The sequence below is a fragment of the Crocodylus siamensis genome, chromosome 1 (assembly GCF_052110815.1).
Source record: "Crocodylus siamensis isolate JL-2025a chromosome 1, ASM5211081v1, whole genome shotgun sequence".
Lineage (NCBI taxonomy): Eukaryota > Metazoa > Chordata > Crocodylia > Crocodylidae > Crocodylus > Crocodylus siamensis.
The window spans coordinates 163,961,028-163,985,047 of record NC_143395.1 but is presented as its reverse complement, the minus strand read 5'-3'; the positions used below and the strand labels follow the sequence as shown (position 1 = coordinate 163,985,047).

The 24,020-nt window shown below is 46.3% G+C and overlaps 1 protein-coding gene across 4 annotated transcripts in view; it reads left to right on the top strand.

The window, feature by feature from the left end:
- Positions 1-1,348: 1,348 nt before the first annotated feature.
- Positions 1,349-24,020, top strand: part of STUM (stum, mechanosensory transduction mediator homolog) — a 136,522-nt gene continuing 113,850 nt past the window's right edge. For all 4 annotated transcript variants that reach the window (XM_090047584.1, XM_090047603.1, XM_090047593.1 and 1 more), the window contains exon 1: positions 1,349-1,603. In XM_090047584.1, coding sequence (XP_089903710.1) covers positions 1,411-1,603 — 193 coding nt within the window. In that variant the 5' untranslated portion in view covers positions 1,349-1,410. The remainder of the gene's footprint in view (positions 1,604-24,020) is intronic.

Genomic DNA, 24,020 nt, shown 5'->3' with positions numbered 1-24,020 from the left:
ACCAGGTCCAACTTATACGTTTTAATGTGAGTTTAAACAACATGTTGTACCTAGTATACCCAGAGCTGGACTTAGAGAAAATGGTGTGCTGGGTAAACTTGTATTTTGTCCACACTGCTGCAGGGACATGGGGCACAGTCCAGAGGGGAGGCGGAGCAGCATGGTGCGCCAGGCAGGTGGACAAGCAGGCACTGCTGCTGCAGCCCACAGTGCCTGGCAGCTGGTGGTGAGGAGCAGGCTGGGCTAGGCTCCTCCTGCCAGGGGCTGGGACCAGCAGGGTGAGGCAGTGGGAGAGCACAGCTGTGAGTGCAGACTGCTCACATGTTTGTGTGCGTGCATGTGTGTGTGTGGCACTGCCCTGACCACAGTGCTCTGGGCACTGCCCAAGTTGCCCACCCCTAAGGCCAGCTCTGAGTATATCAAGGACAACCATGTTTAGAAAAGGGCTTAGCTGGGCATGGGTGTAGGCCAGTGGTTCTTAACCTTGTAACCCTTAAGTCCTTAGACTGGAGGCACCTCTTGTTACATTCAAAGCACCCCACAGAAAATGCCAGCTCTTATTTCACTTGATTTTTTGACAAGAGAAAACTAATAGAGCAATTGTTGCAAAGCACTCTGAAAGACCACAACAGGGCACAAGGTTTCTAGCACTCTGGACTGCTATTTGAAATGTCTGGGTTTATCTACTGAGTCATGTTTGCGCACCTACCAGTGCTGACATGGCGTGGCACCCTGTGGCACCCTTGAAAGGCTCTTGGGGAACCCCAGGGTGCTGTGGCATCCTGGCTGAGAACCACCGCTCTAGGCGCTTGCCTACATGGAAATACTGTATTTAGTGGTGTGAGTATAGCGTTATACTGCTATAATTCTTCTGCAGGTAACTATTTTGGGGTAAGAGACTCCCTTTCTGCTGTAGCTCACACATTTAAATCTGGCCAATTTGTTTCCCACCTAGGAGAAGAATGGAGATGTGAGGTCATGTGTGGGTGGGAGTGAGAGAGGGCAAATGTGTGTGTGTGTGTATCTGTGTGGGTGGGTGAGTGTGGCTTGGTGTGTATGTGTGTCAGGTGGTTGAGTGAGCGTGTGTCTGAATGGGTGTGTGTGTCTATGTGTATGTGTCTGGGTGGGTGTGTGGCTGGGCATGTGTGTGTTTGTGCCTGTATGTGTGTGTCTGGGTGGGTGAATGGGGGAGGGGCGCCTTTGTGTGTGTGTCAGTGGCCCAGGGGCTGTGCGTAGGACTGGGCGAGCACGTCTGGATGGGGGGGGTGGGGGGTGCCGGGGGGCGGGAGGCGGGGAAGGGGCCGGGCGGGGCGCGGGAGGCGGCGGCGGCGGCGGCGGCGGGCGGGGCCGGGGCAGAGCGGCGCGAGGCAGCGGGGAAGCGGCGGGCGCGCCGCGTGTCCCGCTCCCGCCATGGAGCACCTGCCCAAGGACGGCGAGAGCGCGGCGGCGGCGGGCGGGGAGCCCGGCCGGGGCGCCGCCTCGCCCAGCGGGGTGGTGGTGCAGGTGCGGGAGAAGAAGGGGCCGCTGCGCGCCGCCATCCCCTACATGCCCTTCCCCGTGGCCGTGCTCTGCCTCTTCCTCAACACCTTCGTGCCGGGGCTGGGTAAGCAGCCGCCTGCGCGCGGGGCGGGCGAGGGCTGCCCCGGGCGCCGCCGCCGCTACTTTCTTGCAGAAACTTCCAGCCGGGCCGGGGCGCTGGAGGGGGCGGGAGCGGACCGGGCAGCTGGAGCTGGGGACGGGGCTGCGCGCCTCCTTCCAGATGTTGCCGGAGACGTGTGTGGGGGGGGGGGATGCCTCCCTCCAGATGTTGTGTGGGGCACCGCTGGCAACTCCTGCTGCCCAGGCAGCCCCCGTCGAGCCGGGGTGTTGCAGGGGGCAGGGGGCCGCGGGGCTCTCCGGGGTGCCCCCCGCGCCGCCGAGCCGGCGCACGGCCGGGCTTCCCGCTGTCCTCGCCCTGCCCGCCCGCCCGAGGGCGCCGCTTCTCCCAGCGGCTCCTGGCCGGGCAGCCTCTGCCCCCGGCCCCTTCATCCGCCCCTGGGGAAGTGAGCTTCAGCTCCCGGAGCTTGTGCTGAGTGTGTGTGTGTGTGTGTGGACACACACAGCATTAGCTTTGGTGAGTCGCTTCTGTGTGTGTGTGTGCACACATGTACAAATACAAGCTTTGGCAAGCTGTGTGTGTATATCCTTCTGTGTGTTCGTGTGTGGGTGTGTATGTGTATATGCACACTCGCATATCCAGCACAAGCCTTGGCACATTGTATGTGAATGTGTGTGTGTCTGTGTATACATGCATATGTATGTGTATATATACACACACAGAGCACCAGCTTTGGCAAGTTGTATGTGCGTGTGTACATGTCTGTATGTGTATATATACACACAGCATGAGATTTGGTGAGTTGTATGGTGTGTGTACGTGTGTGCATACATGTATACACACACAGCACAGACTTTAGTGAGGTGTGTGTATGTACACACACACACACTGTTAGAAGGTAGACTAATAGGGCTAGCTTGACTCCACTGAATTGGGCTTTCAGCCTCTCATTGCCTTGTTCCTGTGATTTGTGTGTCTGTCTACTGTGAGACCCAGTTGCTCACTCTGTGGCTTCCCCGTCCCCTCTGTGTTACAAAGTGAACTGCTGGGAACGGGGGTGGGAGTTGTACTAAAAAGAAAGGCATTTTTAGAAGTCACTCAGAACCAGCTATCATCAACTGCCTTTGTCACTTCTCGCCCTCTCTGTGCACAAAGGAAGAAGGATGTCACTTCAGTCACATCAGTATTTTCCACCTACTGGAATCAAAGGGTATTTTCTGCTCATCTGTTAAAACAGGAATGAGATAGCATGAACTGGATTACCTCTGTACTTCACTTGGTTTTAAAAGTAGTGATGGAAATGCCACAACATTAATTTTTACAGGAGCCCAGAAAACCATGGTGAGACTGAAATAGCAACTACCTGTCTGTGCCCTATTCTGTTTTTGCTCCAAGGTACCATCTGTAAGAAGTTGTGGCAAGACAGACTCAGTAGTCTAGCAAGCAATTTGTTTCATTTTTATAAGAACATAAGAACTGCATCTACTGAGTCACACCATAGGTCCATCGTCCCAGCATCCTGTGTCACACAGTGGCAGAGAGGATGGATATGACCAGGATTTTTTCTACTGTTCCTCTCCCACTTGCAGCTTTCAGCACGAAGTCTAGGAGTTCTGATTCATTATTATTATTAATAATAATTTGTTTCCACCCTTTGGACCCTTTATTTTTCACATCAGATAGGGATTTCAAAGTCTCCTTCATTCTTTGGATGGTGTACAGCAGTGATCATCAATTAGGGTGTCATGGCACCCTGTGGTGCCCTAAGTTCTTTTTAAGGGTGTTTTGAGGCATCACACAATATTAGCATTGTTAGGTGTGCAAATGTGTTTCTCAAGATAGACCCAGACATTTCAAATATAAATTCACAGCATTAAAAACTTTCTGTCCTATTCTGGTCTCTCAGAGTTCTTTGCAATAGAAAAATTGCTCTGTAATGTTTCTGTATTCAAAAAATGGGTTACAAATTATGAGCTGCCATTATCTGAGAGGTGCCTTGAGTCAGAGGAGGGGTGCCTTCAGTTAAAAAAGGTTGAGAACCACTGGTGTACAGTCTAGAGGCACAGGAAGGGGACTGGATTTTAGGATTCCTTTATTCTGACAGCCTGTTTCTCACACCAGTTCAGAGTGAGCATGGTCCAAGCCATTAAGGGCGCATTTTCAGAAGTGTCCGCTGGTTTTGTTAGCCAAAGTTTGTGGTGCCTGACTTGAGAAACTTTATTCCATCTGAAACAACTGATATCCATGAAAACTGAGTGTTCAACACCTCTGAAAATCAGACTCGAAAACGTAAAGAGGACATCCCAAAGTTATGTCAATGCTTAAAAATATTGGCATTCCTCAGTTACTACTTTTTAAAAATAGGTGTCTTCACCTGCTAAAATGCAAGGCCATATGGATTGTAGAGTTTAAGAATCTCAAGGACTCATGAAGTGCAAGGCTAAATCTTGGTTTCTTAGCAGAAAACAAAGAAAGAATTTTAAAAAAATCAGGAACAACCCATTCCTCAAATCTCCTAAATCAGCCTGTATGTTCCTTATTACAGTTCCTGCTGATCTTTCCTCACTAGATCTGTCTTTCTGGAAACTACTAGGCACATCTACACATGCATTAACACGCGGTAGTTACTGTGCATTAAGTTTAGCACTAACTCAATGTGCAGTAACTGGCACTACTGCGCAGTAGTGTCAGCATATGCCTTGTTCGTGACACTAATGCACAGTACGCTAATTCTGCTGCGCATTAGCATGCCTTTTTCCATGACACATTAATGCACAATAGAATTAGTCTACTGCAGGGGCGGGCAATTATTTTGGGTGGAGGGCTGCTTCCTGAGTTTTGGCAAGCTATCGAGAGCCGCATGACAGGCAGCCTGGGGCAGATAAATACTAATTTTCTAAATTTTTGTAGAGGCCCCGCAGGCCAGATAGAATGACCTAGCAGGCCACATCCAGCCCATGGGCCACATTTTGCCCACCCTGGTCTACTGTGTATTTAGCATCTCATGTAGACACACCCACTGTTGTATAAAGCCTGATTTCCCTACTTGCCCTCCTCTTAAAGAGATAGTATTCAGTCACATGTTTGCTGGGTTTCTGTGGCTTCTTTATGATATATAAAATATTTTTAATTTCTCATATTAAATGTAGACTTCTAAGTACACCAGATGTAACATATGATATAGTAATATCACAATGTGTTGATATACTAATATCACAATGTGTGTGCTGTTGAAAAATAACAGATTGATTGCAAAAACGGTGATAATTATTTTAAAAAAATAATCCTTTTACTGTGAAATTAGCAACACCAGATCCTGTTTGCATGGTCCAGTATCACACTCTTCAGGTATAATGTATTCAAGTTGTTTGCACTCAGCCTCTTGAAGAACATAGATTAATGGACCATATAGGAACACTCCATTTGAGTACCTTAATGGCTCTTTACTACTATCCATTTTAATTTAGTTTCCTATTTTCCCCCAGAAAAAAAATTGAAAGCCATTGCTTTTCTCCTATCTTACTGAATATATCTTTCACATAAAAGAAAAGCAATAATAGAAGTATAAGGAAAAATTAGCAAAAAAAAAGCATCTCAGCTGAATATATTATTTATCCATTAATGTTGGGGAACTACTACAAGCTTTTCTAGGATCATCCAGAAATTCCCTCAGCATTTTTCATGGGTCACTGGAAGAGGGTAGATGGGACTAACAGCATCTCTCATTCTTTGCATCTGTTGCCAGCCCAGCACAGTTCCCAACTACCAAAAGCATCAGAGAGTCCCTTTTAAAGGTGATCAGTGCCCTTTCTTGCTTCAGCCAGACAAGGTCCCTGAAGGTTGACAGTAGGCAGTCCCTCCTTTCTGAGGGCTAAATATGTTGCTGTTACAGAACTCCCAGTCCTTGCCAGCCTGGGGTGTGGAGACTACAGTTGAGCATATTATACTAGCATCAGTCAGTTGGGCCAGCCCAGTCTTTTTCTTTCCTAAGATCCCTAGATTTTTCAGATTCCTTCTCTCATTAATATGGTGACTGGACCACTTCCTGTGTTTATTTTCTGCTGCAGCAGTCACAAATGGGGTTCCCACCGACAAAATCATACACTTGCATATCAGGGCAGATTTTAGCTTTTAGTTGGGTGTGTGAAGCGCAACACTTACTCTGTAAGTAAGTGAGCCAGTCCTCTGATGAAGCTGGTAACATCCTACATGTTTCACAGAGCTTTTGCCCAGGGAATAACAAGGCACTCAGCAAGCCAAGCTGAATGTAGCTTTTGACACAGTTCCAGCCAAATCCTGGTAATACCCCTTATACCCCAGAGAAAGCAGCAGGTACCCAAATCTGTTCTAAGGGGCATCTAGTGCAAGATAGATCCCATCATCTCATGCTAGGATAATGCCTGAGTTTATTTCTTTGTACTGTGCAACATTTGTTCTCCCTTCCTCCTCAGGGGTTCATTCACATCTACTGTTGTGCTATCATCTTGTCTCTTCTATGGGCACTCATCAAAACTAGGACCAGCTATAGTCTTTACCCCTCAAATCATGCCTCATGTATTCACACTGTGTTTCCAGTAATGAGTCACATGTTTCTGCTTCACTTTCATGCACTATAATGGGCTACTATTTGAGATGCTGGCTCTGCATTTGTGATCTTGACACAGTCTCCTCTTTAATCACATATAGGACTAAGCCTTTTACAACCAAAGCTGTGTCATATATTACAACTCTTCTCTCCCGCTATACAGTTTTGTTATCTGAGTGTCATCAGAGTGTCAATATCATCTTGGTCTTGTGATTCTTATGATCTGGTCCAGGCTTCTCGTGTGAAAATCCTGATATGACATGAGACCACAACAGGAGTAGAAGTTATTAGGAACTCAAAACCTGCACTCTCTGTGCCACTGAAACTTTCACTAATTGCATTAATATATTAAATATTTTTAAAAATCTTCATCTCAGTTATTTTTATTAGGGACCTGATTAGGTCTTTATTAGGTCCTCATAAGGAACCCGTTGAAGGGCATTTAATGCCTAAAAGCATGTCCAGCAGCTTTCCCAACTAAACAGTTGGTTAGGTAAGACATCACTAAAAATTCTTGCCTCTCATCTGTTTCTTAGACATTTTCAGCAATGATACTCCAACCCTACTTATCTTTATTTTTAAGTCAAGAGCTGAAGGGTCAATTTTCAGACTCTGCTAGTGGCCAGCTGTGTGACCTTGGGGAAGTCACTTGAATGTGCTATGCCTCTTTTCCCTTCTGTCCTTTCTTTTGTCTGTTTAGATTACAAAGTCTCCAGGGAGGGATTGACTCTATGTATTTTCACAGTGCTTGGTACTTTGGGGCATAGCATAGGTTGGGGCTGGGAGGTATTACAATAATAGAACTAATTAGTAACAACAACATCCATCTGTCATTGATTAATTTTTTAAAGGGGATTATGCATTTTACTCTATAATGACCAAATTTTATCATGAGTTCGTCTTGATATGTCAGGAGGGATTCTACAGTGTTTACATACACTTACTGAACAGGCACCTTATGCTGCTCACGGAGGTGTGAGTTGCTCAGATTTAAACCATTTCCCTGCACTTGAACCTGACAGCATTATATATCATATTCTTTTCTTGTTCATGTCAGAACAGATTTGCTTGACTTAAAACAGAATTTGCGCTTCTAATTGGCTGCAAAATACATGTACTATTGGCCATACTGGAACATTTACAAATCCCGAGTCTGATCCTGCTTCCAATAAAGTCAACAGCAAAACTCCTGTTGACTGCAGTGATAAAGGATCAGAGCCAGGACAGGCTAAAATGATACTTCATTGATAGGAGATTGTTGCATATTTCACCTGGTTGGGTGGAAGGCACGTTTGCACTTCCTTTAGGTAACGGTGGATCTACATGTGCATTAATGCACTTTTACTAATACACATTGAAATTAGTACCTCCAATATGAAGTACTAAATAAATGCATATTAAGTTGTGCTAATGCACAGTAGCACAAGTGCAAGTGCACACTTTTTAGGTGATGCTTAACGTGTAGTAGCCTATTCTACCACACATTAGCATATTAGCTTTTTTTTTTTACACACTGCTTTAATGTGCAGTGGAATAGGCTACTGTGCATTAAGGTGCACTTGTAGATGTGCCCAGTGAAAGTCCTTGACTTTGAGCTATCAATCCTTTCTCCATATATTCGCAGGAAGTTGTCATTTGTGTGCAGACTCTTTGGTGCAGTTAAAATCAAGGGAATGGAAGCTGCCAGAGCAGATGAGAAAGTAGGGAGCAATAAATAAAGCTAAGAGTTCTACCTCTTGAAAACCAGCAAGGTTGATTTGTTCATTAGTTCCTGGCACACAGAAGTAACATCTATATAGTGTCTGGGCAATGACGCAGACCAATAAATGCAGGGACAGTCTGTCATCATCTTAAAACCACTCTTTCCTGAAAGAAACTCTGTTGAGTTAAAATTAGCATTAAAAAATTCTGAGGTATGTTCAGAAAATCATCTTAGCATATACGATCAGAATTTTAGGCATCCGAATTCCCTGCTATTTCTTATGCTGTTTATGTTTACCCTTGATCTATTTGTGGCAGTGAAAATAGGTTAGTCACTTTCTCTTTTGCATATGATGAATTTGTTTTCAGTTAATTTCATGCAGCCTCACAGAACTGTAATTTTGGGGGAATGGCTGCAAATTCTTAAGAGTTTTTTTATTCGCATTCATATTGGAATGTTACAAAAATGCACGGGGAATTAAAACTTTGCTTTGCTGAAATATAACACTTGTGTCCCATACAACAGGAGGCCCATTAAGTCATCTCATTTTACCCTGGTATGTCAGCATGTGTGGTCTTTTCAGTCGCACACTAATTGGATTATTTGTGATACTCTGACACAACAGTTTGAGGCTTTCAAGGGACCACTGTAATGTACCTCAGCTGCAGCTGTCGTAACTCCATCTTTATGATAGTGCAAGGCAGGCCATAGAAATACTGGTGGTGTCACAAATACAGGGCTATAAAAGGAACAGATACAGAATATGTGGGAGAACAGAGAGGACCAAAGTACTGTTGCAGTATCATCTCAGGACCAGAAGTTAGAGAATCTGGCTTTTATTTCCAGCTCTGTAGCCGATGCTTTAACAAGGTGCAAATAGCTGCTTTGAAGTCAATGAGGTTTACTTGTAATCCCGAAGTAAGGATGGCCCTAGGGCCAAATCCATCCCCGACCAGCCCTGAGAGTGGCAGAGCCAGAAGAGCTAGCTGTAAGACTCATCACAGTGTCCTCTGATCAATAAATCCTGCTGTATTTAGCAGTGTGTGTTTCTAGCCAGTATGTGCTGCAGATGGCAGATGGGATGAGGGGCTGGCCATGCCCTTTAGCTGGCAGACTATGTTCTCTTAGAGCTGCCATGTGCCAGCCAGCGTGGGAGTAGATCTGGCTCCTAACCATTCCCTGAGCCAATACACTGAAATCTTGTCCTCCTGTCTACCCGTTTTTCTTCCTCTAACTAGTGTGTGTATACACACATGTATGCAGATGCATGCACCTGGGATGGAAGAAGACAGTTGGAGGGAACTACTAAAAGTAAATCATCTGGGGTGCATAACTTAGGAGGTGAGGCTGAGGGAACTGGGTTTATTTAGTCTTCAGAAGAGAAGACTGAGAGGAGATTTGATAGCAGCCTTTTAACTACCTGAAGGGTGGTTCCAAAGAGGATGGAGCTAGACTGTTCTCAGTGGTGGCCAATGTCAGAACAAGGAGCAATGGCTTTAAGTTACAGCAAGAGAGGTTTAGGTTGGATATTAGGAAGAATCTTCTCACTAGGAGGGCAGTAAAGCACTGGAACAGGTTACCCAGAGAGGTGGTGGAAGCTCCATCCTTGGAAGTTTTTAAGGCCCAGCTTCACAAAGCCCTGGCTGGGATCTTCTAGTTGGGGATGGTCCTGCTTTGAGCAGGGGGTTGTACCAGGGACCCTAATTTTCTATGATTCTATCTGAAAATATGAGTTATTCTCCCACACGAACCCCTCCTGTAAGGAAGGCATGGACTTTTGGGTTACAACTTGTATAGCAGACTTTTATGCTAGGGTAACTGACGTTAATAGCATAAAATAAGGTTTGGACGAGATGGAGGAAACACCCACCCATAACCCCTGAACATCCCAGTAGAAGGACCTTGGAACACCACTGTTTGACAGAGAGAAGGAGGATTCCCTCCTGCTGTGAATTCTCTTTTATCTTGGGTGTTTCATCTCCCTGTCACAATTCTGCCACCTGCTTGTTCAATTTGCAGGCTCCTTGCTGAAGTTCCAGGCCAGCTGGTGTCAATTGGTCCATTGACTTGAATGTCTGATTTATAAGAACCAAGGATTTGCCCACTAATTACGGCTGTGTGACAAAGAGCCATGTTGAGCAGATGAGAGGCTGTGTGCACAAGCTGAACAAAAGCATAAAACATACCCCTCAGAGAAGTCCGAAGAATGAAACCTGTGCAGGAACATCTATATTCATTTTATTTTTGCTGTCAGATCAATTAAATGGATGTCACAACACAAAGTCCCTTCTCTTTCTTTCTAATAGCACCTCAATCAAAAGATAGAATTTCAAAAGAATGTCATGGCCACTTCTCCCACAGGGTTAAAATACTGCAACGAGTATATAGAATTTTCAGACATCTGTGCATGGAAATCATGAATTTTCTGTGGTGTTCATGATCCTGTATTATTGTCCTATGCACATGGAAATTAGTGCTTTTAATGGGTTTGTCTGCAAGTTTCTTCAGTGAAAAGGTCTTGCAAATACTTGCACAAATCGGTAACCCACATGAAGACCCACAGTAAAAGTCTCAGGCACAGGCATCTATCTTTAAGTCCTTTGTCTGCATTTGCACTGTCAAAAAAGGAGATGTGCAATTCATCTTTGGTATCCCAGGGTGCACCTCCAGTAGTGACAGCAGTGGTAGGCTTTGTCGTGTACATAAGTCTCACAGTGTGGTGACATAAGAGTGTCTGGAGTACACCTGACCTTGTGTACACTATAAGCACATCCCACTAAACACCCTGTAACAGGTCTAGGGTGCTGGTAACAGGTCTAGCATGCTGGAGCTCCACCTTCCTGTCTTGGGCTAACTGCCTGCTTACTTGCCTGCCATCTTAATTGATTGAGTGATGTAATTAGCGGGAGGCTGCCCACTTTATAAGTCAGGGGGAGCTACTTGCGGCTCCTTTTCTTCCCCTACACCACAGCCCAAGCCTTGCAGATGGTACTTGACATGGTTTGCCCTATGCCTTGGCCCTCTTCTTTACTTCTGGGGCGCCTCTCTGCCCTCTCTCGCTCAGGGGCCCCTCTCTGCCCCCTCTTGCTCTGGGGCTCCCTGCTGCCCCCTCTCACCCTGGGGCTTCTCACTGCCCCCTAGCTCCGGGGCTCCAGGGCTGGGGCCAATGCGCCCCCCAAACAATGCTGCGCCCTCTCCGGCGCCAGGAAACCCCACGCTACCGTGGAGTCCCTATGAGGCCTCCTCCACCCCTAATAGCCTCACCCGGTCCTCTGGTTAAATAGTAAACACAAAACACAAAGCCCTGGGCTATAATGCAAACTAAACTGCCCGGTCAAAAATTCATGTTCTGTCCCTACCAGAAAAATACTTCAACTCAGCCGCAACCAGGGGATGCTCCTGCAGTCTGTCTTCCCCTTTCCCTGCGTACTGGCTGAGCTTCCCCCTCCTTGGCCGCCAGAGGGGAACTGCTCTCCAGCCCTTATGCTTGGGCTTAAGAAGGGGCCAAGCCCTGCCCCTTCCTGTCATCTGACCCCCTTGGTTTCCCTGGCAACCAGTACCTGTGCTGCCCTGGTGACTGGTATTTGAGCCTCCCCCTTCTCACCACTAGGGGTCTCTCCTGCCATTTCTGCTTTTAGGCCCAGGGCACCCGCGTGCACTGCGACACACCCCCTTCTGACAAAACATTGGTTTTGCCTCCTATTTAAAATCATTGCAGTCAGACCAGAGGGAATATTAGCTTAGGCTGCCTATTGCATATCGGAAGATATGGCATCAAAGAGCTAGTTAAAGTGAATGGGTCTGGCATATATTTGTAACATCGAGTTTTGGATAATCTGGAAAAAAGACAAGCTTGAAAAAATCAAAAGTATTTCACAATTAATTTGAACGAAAGTCATCCAATAAATAATTTATTCCCACAGTTCATTCCAGCAATATCGCAGATCAAAAGAGGATGGGGCTTTGGCCATGCTGAGTGCCAGGAGGTGGAACTCACTTCTTAATGATAGCCAACTCTGCCCACTTCTTCCTATGTTTAAATAGCTACGCAAAGCTGTGTTTCTCCCCTTGGTGTATTTTATCATGACCATGGTTGTCCCTGTATTTATTACCTTCCTTTTCCTAATCCTTTTCTCACTGTTTTGTTATTGGATCCTTTCTTTTTTTTTTGTTTTCTTTGTCTTTGGCTTTAAAGGGCTGATGATTAATCACAGGGGTCTTGTCAGTTTATTATGAGACACAATATTCCAACTAGCTTGGCAAGGACAAGCATAGATTGTCCTTTATACATGCACAATTATATGCATACATATTGCTAAAACAGGGAAGCCCTGATCCTCACTGAGGGCACAGTCACAAACACCATTATCATCATTCTGTTTATTTTTTGTACTTCAGTCCACTTGGACAGTAAAACAGATTAGTCAGTTTTAATTTTGTTTATAATGACTCATCAGTCAATTTCATTTTCTGGTTGTCATGCCCTAACCCACTGTGCAGTTTTTTGATTACAGATACTGCCAACCCTGTTTAAATTAAACAAAGAAATATCCCTACACACTCCACACCCTATTTTCATCAAAATAGAAACAAAGGAAATGAATCAAAACATTCCCATTTATTTCCCCAGTGCCATAGGCATACACCAAGTTCAACAAATGAAGAACACAGGTTTTGCTGAGCATCTTGCCGTTTTCATTCTTTAACGTAATTTCATATACTTCATAGACATTAGGGCTGGAAGGGACCTCGGAAGATCATCGAGTCCAGCCCCCTGCCCCAAGTCAGCTGCGGTCATAGGATCCCAGCAAGATAAGCATCCAATTTGCTCTTGAAGGTGCTCAATGTAGGTGCTTGAACCACCTCTGATGGTAGGCTGTTCCAGACCTTGGGGGCTCGGACAGTAAAGAAATTCTTCCTTATGTCCAGCCTGAAATGGTCTTGCAGTAGTTTATGCCCATTCGACCTCCTCATCCCTTTGGGCACTCTGGTGAACAAACACTCCCCCAGATCCTGGTGGCCACCCCTGATAAACTTATAGGTGGCCATCAGATCACCCCCGAGCCTGCGCTTTTCCAGGCTAAAGAGCCCCATGGCTCTCAGCCTGTCGTCATAAGGTCTGTTTTCCTGACCTCTGATCATGCATGTGGCTCCTCTCTGGACTCTCTCAAGCTTCTCCACATCCTTGTTGAATTGTGGAGCCCAAAACTGGATGCAGTACTCCAGCTGCAGCCTCACCAAGGCTGAGTACAAGGGGAGAATGCCGTCCGGGGATTTGCTTGAGAAGCATCTATGGATGCAAGCCAGCATTTTGGTCGCTTTAGTGGCCGCAGCATCGCATTGCAGGCTCATGTTCATCTTGTGGTCAATGATGACCCCTAAGTCTCTTTCTTCCGTAGTGCTAGCCAGCATAGCACTGCCAAGCCTATAAGGGTGCCGCAGGTTTTTCTTCCCAAGGTGGAGAACCTTGCATTTTTTGGTGTTAAACACCATCAGGTTCTCATCTGTCCATGTGCTGAGCCTGTCCAGGTCAGCCTGGATCACCCTCCTGCCTTCTGGTGTGGATGCTTTGTCCCAAAGTTTGGTGTCATCGGCGAACTTGGCCAGTCCACTTCTGACTCCAATGTCCACATCATTAATGAAGATGTTGAACAGTATGGGTCCAAGGACAGAGCCTTGGGGGACCCCACTGGTCACAGGGCACCATGACAATTGACTTCCATCAATTACAACCCTCTGGGTCTGACCTCGGAGCCAGTTTCCTAGCCAGTAGATCATGGTGGACCCAAGGCGACAATTGGCCAGTTTCACCAAGAGGTGATCATGGGATACCAGATCGAAGGCTTTTTTGAAGTCAAGATAAATGACATCAATCTCTTCTCCCTTGTCCAGATGATAGGTCACCTGGTCGTAGAAGGAAATGAGGTTGGTCAAGTCAGACCTACCTGCAACAAACTCGTGCTGGCTATCCCTCAGGATGTTGGCATCTGCCAGTCCATTAAGGATGGCCTCTTTAATAAACTTTTTTAAGACTTTCCCTGGGATAGAAGTCAGGCTGATGGGCCTATAGTTAGCCAGATCCACTTTCCTCCCTTTCTCAAAGATAGGCACCACATTGGCCTTCTTCCAGTCTTTGGGCACTACACCAGAGCGCCAGGAGTTCTCAAAGATCAGATCAGACAGATACATTATAAAGATTGAGGCTGAAGACAGGTACAGACAAAAGGAAGAGGAGATCAGTGATTAAACAGCTAAATGAATGAAGTGAGTTCTAAGAGGAAGGGGGTGGAAGGGTGTTCCAGATGCAGGGTTCGACAAGACAGAAAACAAAAGTCAATGGTAGGATGAGAAAGGAGCATTCAGACATGAAGGCTGCACAGAAGGGGATGTACAGGAGGAAACTAGTTGAGCTGTAGGCTGAACTGTAGAGCTCTGAAGGGGATGGAGGAAGAACTTGAACTTTATGCAGGACAAAGGAAGCCAAAAGATTTGAGGGGGGCAGCAATTCAGATGAGGAAAATACTTTTGGCTGGAGAATTTTGGTTATACTGGAAAGCAGGGAGAAGGTGGTCATATTTGTAGGACCTTGAATACATAGGTTTCCAGGGCTTTACAAAAATTGGTAAAGGTTGTAGTGTGAAATGGTATTATCACCTCTGTTTTACTGATGTTGTGATGGAGAGAATTTGTGGAACTGCTTGAAAGAGTCAAGGGAGATTAGGAAACAGAACTTAGCTCTCCTGGGTCCTCCCTTCCCCACCAACTACCCTCCCTCTCCTACAGCCTGGACAAAGCACCTGGCTGGACTTGAGAGCTACTGTAGAGGATGATTTAATAACACTTGAGAGATCCTGGAGTAAGAAAGAAAGCAGGGAATCTTAAATGACACCAACAGTGTGGGGAAATGTGAGATGACAGGAAGAGCAGAATTCATGGTAGGTTTCATAGATTTCATAAACATTAGGGGCTGGAAGGGACCCTGTGAGATCATTGAGTTCAGCCCCACCACCATAGGCAGGAAGTCAGCTGGGATCAAGTGACCCCAGCAAAAAATACATCCACATGTTTTTTGAACGAGTTCAGAGTAGGTGCTTGAACCACCTCCGGGGGGAGTTTGTTCCAGATCCTGGACACTTGCACCATAAAGAACTTTTTTCTTATGTCTAGTCTAAATTGGCCTTCCTGGAGTTTATGGCCGTGAGACCTTGTTATCCCTTGGTGAGCTCTGGTGAACAGCTGTACTCCCAGGTCCTGATGTACCCCTCTTATATAACTGCAGGCTGCCACCAAGTCCCCCCGGAGCCTTCTCTTTTCCAGACTGAAGAGTCCCAAGTCCCTCAGCCTCTCCTTGTATGGCCTGCCCTCCAGGCCTTGGATCATATGAGTGGCTCTCCTCTGGACTCTTTCAAGCTTTTCTACATCCCTCCTGAAATGGGGGGCCCAATACTGGATGCAGTACTCTTGCTGTGGTCTCACCAGGGCCGAGTAAATTGGGAGGGTGACTTCCTTGTTTTTGCTTGAGATGCCTTGATGGATGCACGTCAGAATTTGGTTTGCTTTGCCAGCCACAGCATCGCATTAGTGGCTCATATTCATCATAGAATCATAGGGCTGGAAGGGACCCTGATGGATCATCGGGTCCAGCCCCCTGCATGAGCAGGAAAGACATCTGGGGTCACACAACCCCAGCCAGGTAATCGTCCAGTCTTCTCTTGAAGACCTCTAGGGTAAATGACTGCACCATCTCTGAGGGCAGCTTGTTCCATAGTCTGGACACCCCAGTTGTAAAGAAGTTTTTCCTAGTGTTCAGCCTGAAACTATCTTCCAGGAGTTTGTGGCCGTTGTTTCTAGTTTTCCCCCAGGGCACCCTGGTGAACAGTTGTTCACTGAGTCCCTGATGTACGCCTCTGATGTAGCGGTAAGGAGCAATCAGGTACCCTCTCAGCCTTCTTTTCTTTAGGCTGAAGAGTCCGAGATCCCTGAGCATCTCCTCATGTAGCTTGCCATGCAAGTCCCTGATCATGCGTGTGGCCCTTCTCTGGACCCTCTCAAGCTTTAGAACATCCTTGTTGAAGTGCAGCACCCAGAACTGGGTGCAGTACTCCAGCTGTGGCTGCACCAATGTTGAGTAAAGTGGAAGAATCATTTCTTTGGGTTTACTGGAGATGCATCAATTGACGCATGCCAGAGTTTTATTGGCCCTAGCAGCTACTTCGTCGCATAGCTGGTTCATATTCATGCTGGGGTCTATTGTTACCCCCAGATCCCTTTTATTTGTAGTGCTGGTCAGGTTAACGATGCCCAGCCTGTAGGTGTGCTGGGGGTCTTCCTTCCCAGATGCAACACTTTGCATTTCTCTATGAACTTCATCTGGTTCTGTTCTGCCCAACATGCCGGCCTGTCTAGGTCTGCTTGTATCTGCAGCCTATTTGCAGGTGTGTCTGCACAACCCCATATCTTGTGGTCAGTTGAGACCCCCAAGTCCCTTTCGCTCGTGGTGCTAGCAAGTGTAGCACTGCCGAGCCTGTAAGTATGTTAAAGACTCTTCCTACCAAGGTGCAGCACCTTACAGTTCTCTACATTGAAGGCCATCAGGTTTTGGTTGGCCCACCTTGAAAAAATGTCCAAGTTGGCCTGTATCCCCATCCTGTCCTGCAATGTGACCACCTTCCCCATAATTTGGTATCGTCCACAAACTTTGCCAGTTCACATCTGACTCCCAAATCCAGATCGTTAATGAAGATGTTAAAGAGTACCGGCCCAAGTACCAAGTCCTGAGGGACTCCACTGGTCACGTTTTGCCACGTTGATTTGCTCCTGTCAACTAGTACTCTTTGGGTCTGACCCCATAGCCAGTTACCTAGCCATCGGACTTTAAGATGATCAAGGCCACAGTTCCCCAGCTTAACCATGAGGACATCACGGGGAACTAGGTCAAAGGCTTTCTTGAAATCCAGATATATGATATCCACATCATCTCCCTTGTCCAGGGCAGGTGTTACCTGGTCATAGAAGGAGAGGAGGTTGGCCAGGCAAGACCTGCCAGTCACAAAGCCATGTTGGCTGGCATTCAGATGCTTTCCTTTCTGGTATTGATGGATCCCTTGACAATTTTTTCCAGGCTTTTTCCAGGGACAGACTTCAGACTGATTGGTCTATAATTCCCTGGGTCATCCCACCTCCCTTTCTTGAAGATAGGGACCATGTTAGCTCTTTGTCAGTCTTCTGGGACTTCACCCAAGCACCACAAATTTTCAAATATCTCTGCCAAGGGGGATGCAACAGTGTCTTCCAGCTCCTTCAAGACTTGCGGGTGCGTTCCGTCTGGGCCTGCAGACTTGTGAATGTCCAGTTTCTCAATGTGTTCCCTCACCTGATCCACATAAATTTTGGGCCCATCATCTGCTCCCAGGATGGTTTGTATCCTTTCTGACAGTGTGATCCCATTGGGAGGGTGAAAAAGTCATTTAGGAGATTGGCACTTTCTTGGGTGTCAGATGTCAGTTCCCCCTTAGATCTCGCAGGGGCTCAATGCTATCTTTGTTCTTTTTTTGACTTCCCACATATCTGAAGAAGGACTTTTTGTTGTCCTTGATTCCCGTAGCTAGCCTGAGTTCGGTTTGTGCCTTGGCTTTTCTGGACCACTCTCCACAGGTGTGGGCGAGTGTTGAGCAGTCCTCTGTGTGATACTTCCTATTTTCCAACCGGAGTAGGCTTCTCTTTTGAGTTTAATGAGGTCCAACAGTTCCTTGTTCAGCCAAGGGGTCTTCCTTGCCCATTGACTGCATTTCTTGCAGGATGGAATGTCTTTCCTCTAGTGCTTCAAGGATTATGTTTTTGAGAGATGATTATTCCTCGTGTACTCCCTTATCTAGGGGGGTATGGCCTCTAATTGCCTGACTGACAAATTCTCTGAGTTTGCAAAAGTCAGCCTTCCCAAAGTTAAGGACTTTTGTTTTACTGAGGGGTTTGCCTGCTCTTCAGTGAACTAAGAAGGTGACCAATTCATGATTGTTGTCACCAGGCTTTCCCTCGATCTTCACATCGCTCACCAGGTCCTCCCCTTTGGCCAGGACCAGATCAAGCAATGCCTCTCCCCTAGTCGGCCCACAGACCTCCTGTGTTAGGTAGAGGTCATCAATGCAAGTGAGACAGCTATGCGACCTGTCAGATTTGGCCACACTCTCATCCCAAGAGATGTCAGGGAAGTTGAAGGCCCCCATGACAATCATGCATCGGGAGCCCATGGTCTTGACCAGTTCCCTATTTAATTCCAGATCTAGTTCTTCCTCTTGGTGGGGAGGTCTATAGTAGACTTCTGCAAGTATGTCACCCTCCCCATGTTCTCCCCGTATTTTGACCCAGGGGGGTATCAAGACGTCCTTCCTAGTTAGAAAACACAATCTACAGGGAAGTGAATTGATCCTTGACATAGAGAGCAACATCCCCACCCCTTTTCCCCAATGGTCTCTCCTATGCAAGGTGTAATCCTTTAAAGATTGATGAAAACTTTGTTCTATAGATGACTTGAAAAAGGAGAAAGGATGGATCTAGTGCCCCTTTCTTTATGGCCACTAGCAGACATTAAATTAAAGGCATGATGGGACTGGATGCATGATCCCAATGATCGCACCTCCTGCCCCACAGATCCCAAAGATGTCATATTACCATATGCCATATTGCTGCTGCACAGGGAGCCTGGGATCATGAACCCAGGCTCCCTGTGCACCAGCAAGTAGCAAGTTTCACTTCCATGAACTTCTGTACTGGGAGTCCTGTCAACTGACCAGCAAACTCAGCTGTGGAGAGCACCCTGGAGTCTTGAGGCCCTTTGGTGTGCTTGCAACAGTGGAAGCACTAGCCACATGTACAATTTAAGGCACAATGGGAACCACAAAGTTATTACACATATTTTATGTAATAACTTTGCGGCTTATCCCCTGCTTTATCTCACCATTACTGTATTTACTTGAATCTAAGACAAGGCTCCCCCCACTCCCTATCAGCATCAGAGGAAAAGCCCCTTGTCTTAGATTTGCATACAGAAGGTGGGGGGCAGGCAACTGTGGGTCTGAGACTGGTCCTGAGCCCAGATTGGGACCAGAGTCAAACCTAAAGCAGCCTCTTGCTCATGAACAACTAGTGCCTCCCAAGAATGGGGGAGCACCATGGCAGTGAGTGGGGACTGCCTGCAGCCACTGGCATTGGTCTTGGGGACTGGGGGGAGGTGGTGAGCGGGAACTGCCTACAGATGCCGGTGGCTTCATTGGTGGGGGTGGGGGGGAGACTGGCAAGTGGCAACCACCTGCTGAAGCCAATAGCAGCTTTGGCAGCAGCCAGTCTCAAGGGGGGCCTGTGCCATGTGCCCCCCCCATACCCTCCTATGCATCGCCTGTGCTTCTTCTCTCCTCCTCCCTGCTTTCCCTTTGCAGCTTCTGCCCCTCTGGTTCCTCCTCCCCTTACTGTCAGGTGCATCTTAGCTCCAGGTTTAGCTGGGTTCCCTCCCTGGCAAAGAGCACATTGAAACTCCATCTCCTGCCTGGCCAGTGAACAGTGCCAACACCGCTGCATGACCTGCCAAGGGCTGAGCTTCCACATGCTGTGCTACAATGAGAGAACAGAGCCCAAGCAGTGTCTAACAGTAAGAGGAAGGGAAGAAGCAGAGGTGGGAGAGTGGGGCTAAAAAGGCAGAGACTGGGGACTGGCGGGGAGCAGAGGCTGTGGAGAGCTGGAGTAGTGGGTGTAGATGAAAGGGGAGCAGGAAGGTTGCAGGGGGAAGAAGTGGGGAGGCAAAGGGCAAGGGGGCTGCCTGACCTCCTTCCCCAATCCCTCCTAGCCACTGCTTTCCATGCTGTAGCAATGTGGGGGATGAATATAAGATAGTCCTCCAATAATTAGATTCTATATCTGGACAGTTATAACAAATGTGTCAGCTTTCCATATATAGAATCTAATTATTGGGGGATTGTCTTAAATTCAGGGCCATCTTAGATTTGAGTAAATATGATACTTGAATAAACGTTTGGCTGGATCACCAGTTAATCATGTCTTAAGTATAACATCTGCCAGGGACTTACAAGGCATAAAGCCATAATGACATTTTAAAAGGTTTATTTAAAAAAAACAACCCAAAAATCCTGTAGGTCTTGTCTAAGCACAGACTCATCACCACATTAGCTAGAACAGTTTAGTTAAGTGAGTACAACTGTGGTAGCATAGACATTGATACACATGTGTGTATACCTACACCTATATCAGTACAATGTGTTTCTAGAATAAGTAATGGCAATATAAGCACATCAGTAACGGTGAACATTTCTTCCAAGCTAAGCATTGTGACAGTATATCAATACAAAAAAGAACAAAGAAAATCGCCCTGCAAACTGATAGTACACAAGCAGTAGTGTAACTAGATTGCAGCAAGTAGGACGCTCACTCCAGGCACCAACTTGGGCGGGGCAGGCAAAATCACCCCCCAACCCTGAGAGCCTTGGCTAGAAGCCAGGCAGCTCTGTGTCTCGGGCTGCAGCAGGCTTGCTGTGTAGTGGCTGCCCCAGCCCCATGGCACAGGCTCCCCCAGGGACTGTCCCTGCTGCCCTTTTCATTTCCCCCACCTAGATAGTGGGTGGAGAACTGCACTTCTCATGGTAAAAATCCTGGGGAGGGTGCCATCAGTTTAGCCTCTCACCTCCCTCCCACCCCCAGGACTGGAGCTGCTGCCAGAGGGCACAGAGCACCAGGGAAGGTAGGATTCTTTCTCCTCTTCCCCTCCATTAACGCCCCGCACCCCAAGTGGTCAGCACTCTGCCCAGGGCATTACAGAAGCTCACTGTGCCCCTCCTGCACAACTGTGAGTAAACTAGAACTGACGATATCATGAATGCCAAGGCTAGATTTCTTTGGTTTTGTTGAGGGTACCCAATATGTGTTCAGTGTTCACATAATTGAAAGGGAGGAGAGTGTCAGTTTAAGAAAGAGATTTTCCCTGCATGTTTTTGAGTGGTTGAGTTAAAGTGATATCACAAAAACAGAAGTATTCTAAAGTCTGAATCAAAGTTTCATTTAACTATGTTTCATTTATTGGTGTTTCTGCTGTTTTAAATTTATGAGGTTTTGCAGCATGTAGATTGTTTCAGGAAAAACAGCAGATGAGGTATGAATTTCTATTTTGAAGTACAAGGAGGAACAATTCTCTCAACTGCTCTGTCTCTCTCACTCTCTTCCTTTTACGGAGAAACCATCTTAGGTCTTTTTATAAAGACATAAAAAAACTCATTCCCCCTTCCCCCTTCCAGGTTGCCTAAAAGAAAACTCACTTTTTGGTCTAAACTACTTGATGTTGCCCCTCAAAGGGCTTGTCTAATTACCATGGCTCTTGCAAGCCTCAAAACATTTTTTTGTCTTTCTTTGAGGCTCAACACCTGGAATCTTATTTAAAAAGTAAGTTTCTAGCCCTTGCAGTTGTGGAGAAATAATATGAATGAATATGTCACTTCTAAAGGCTAGAAAAACAAGACAGCATATAGAAAAAACAAATTATTATTTAAAATAGTAAATCATGATTTGGGGAGCCTGCCCCATGATGTTTAAATGAAGTATTTGAGGTTTGCAACATTGCACAATAGTTTGTAGACTCGAGTGAAATGATTGGCAATTAAATCACTTACCCATTAGTACAGGGCCGGGTAATTATTTTGGGTGGAGGGCCGCTTACTGAGTTTTGGCAAGCCATCGAGGACCATATGACAGGCAGCCAGGGGCAGATAAATATTAATTTTCTAAATTTTTTAGGGGCCCTGCAGGCCAGATAGAATGGCCTGGAGGGCTGCATCCAGCCTGCAGGCTGCATTTTGCTACCCCTGCATTAGTACATGCTTTGCTAGACAAAACAATAAACATTTTTTGTTTGGGAACTTTGCAGACTAATACATGCAAGTGAAGTAGTTAATTAGCATTAATTGGCTACCCTTTCCCAGAGGATATGTCTAGAATGGCATGGTGCCAGATGTGTCCTGGGCACATACCAGAAAGCAGCTGTATGATCTACTCTAGGTACACAGGAAAAGTAAGGTAGTTTATACCATGGATATATGAACCGGTTAACTGGTAGCAAGTCAAGTTGTCCTGACTTAAAAAAAAAAGCTTGAGAATATATGTTGTAACCTCTAAACGGAGACGAGGCATGCTGGAATAGTGACAGACTTACCCCCAGACAAATCAGGGACAGTATTCTCACACTTCCAAACACTTTCAGTGCACAACTTACATGTCTCACACTTCCAAATGCATGGCCCATGGTTTGTATATAGCTGCCACAATGTAATTTACTCCAGAGCTATGTCTGAAGCTGCACTTCCAGTCATATGCCTGTTGCCTCACTCCACTCTGAAAGTCACCTTGCAGGGGCCACACTCTAACAGCTTCCACATAGGGAGTTAGTGCTGAGTAGCTAGTGTGCCTGATGTTACTTTACAGTAACTCTTCCAGGAAGATAAAACTTGACATGCATACTCAGATTTTGTATTTGTACATTTACTCCTAACACCTTTAGAAATGCTAATTTACACCTGCTACAAATGCCTGAGCCCTCAGTGAACCACAAGCACTTGTGAACATCTACAGTGAAATTTAGAAATGCACTTGTCCATTCATTTGTGCTAACTGTCAGTTAGCTCCAGTTACATTGTGACTAAAACACTAGTGAAGGCAAAACTGATTTTGTTGCAAATTTTATAAAGCAAGCAGACCAACCTACCAAGCAGCCTGGGAGTCCAGTACCTTACAACTTCAGAAGATACTGAATTTTTAATGAAGATTCACAAACTAAGTCACAGTGAACCACCATTATAAATTTACTAGTTAAAAAAAAATCTTACAAAGTCTGAATCATAATATTTGCACAAAAATATTTTACCTGGTAAGAAACTTACATAAGCCCTAACGTGTGCCAGAAACTTATCATGCTGACATTAAGATTTGCTTTCCTAAGTATAAAATTTTAAAAACCATCTAACAATATCGTGAAATAAATCTCTGGTCTAGATTTCTTTTCATTAGGTAAGTAAAAAAACAGGGTTTTTTTACAAATCTGTATTTTAAATGCATTAATAGAATGGATTTGGATTTCATAAATCAGTTTTGTTAATTTGCTATTTTTAAAATACTTGCGAGATCTTTGCTGTTGCCATGACAATTTCATTTCCATAAACATGATTTTTGTGTGTGTGCATATTCAGGGTTTTATTTGATATGCAGTGTCGGGAAAAGTAGGAGGCAATCTGGCACAAGAGCATAGGAATTACCATTTCAAATCACACCAGTGGCCTGTGTCATCCAGGATCCTGTCACTGGCAGCGGCCAGTACCAGATGCTTCACAGTAGGGTGCAAGAAACACCTCTAAACAATTATATAATAATCTACCCAATAAGCAAAGTTTTTTTTCCCTTTCCACTATGCAGTTTGTGGTTAGTTTGTGGCCTAGGATTAGGAAGGCTTGGTTTCTTCATATGTATTTATACTTGCTAGGGGTGCACTGATGAAGATATTTTTTGGCTGACACCAGTAGCCAGTTATTAACCATTTCGGCCGATACCAATACAATAGCCGATATGCAGCTTAGCAGCTTGGAGAGTAGTGTGCAGTTGGTAAGTCTGTTGGGGGAAGGGGCCTGGGGGATGGAAGAGGTGTGGGGTCCCCATGGTGAGTGAGGGAGTGGGTCTGGGACAGGGGCAGGCACTGCACAGCTGGGGCGGGGCATGAAATAGAGCCACAGGTAACTTGTCCAGGAGGCATGAGGGGGCCAGGGAGGTGTCTTCCACCACTGCACGCATCCCTAGGGGAGGCTTTGGGGGCATCAGATTTGTGCACGGGGCAAGGGCGAGCTGCCCGCTGCAGGCTTGAGGCCAGGGACAGTGCCAGCTTCTTCCCAGTGGGGGGCTGGGCTGAGGCTGCACTTGGGTCAGGCGGGGACAGGAAGGGAAGTGGGCAGCCTGACCTCACCCCACACACAAATCTGGGGTGCACATGCCCCCCATGCCTCCTCCAGGGGTGTGTGCACAGCAGTGAATTGCCTCTCCCTCCCCAAACCCTGCACCCCCCAGATGAGTGTCCCGTGGCTCTGCCCCACAACTCCCCC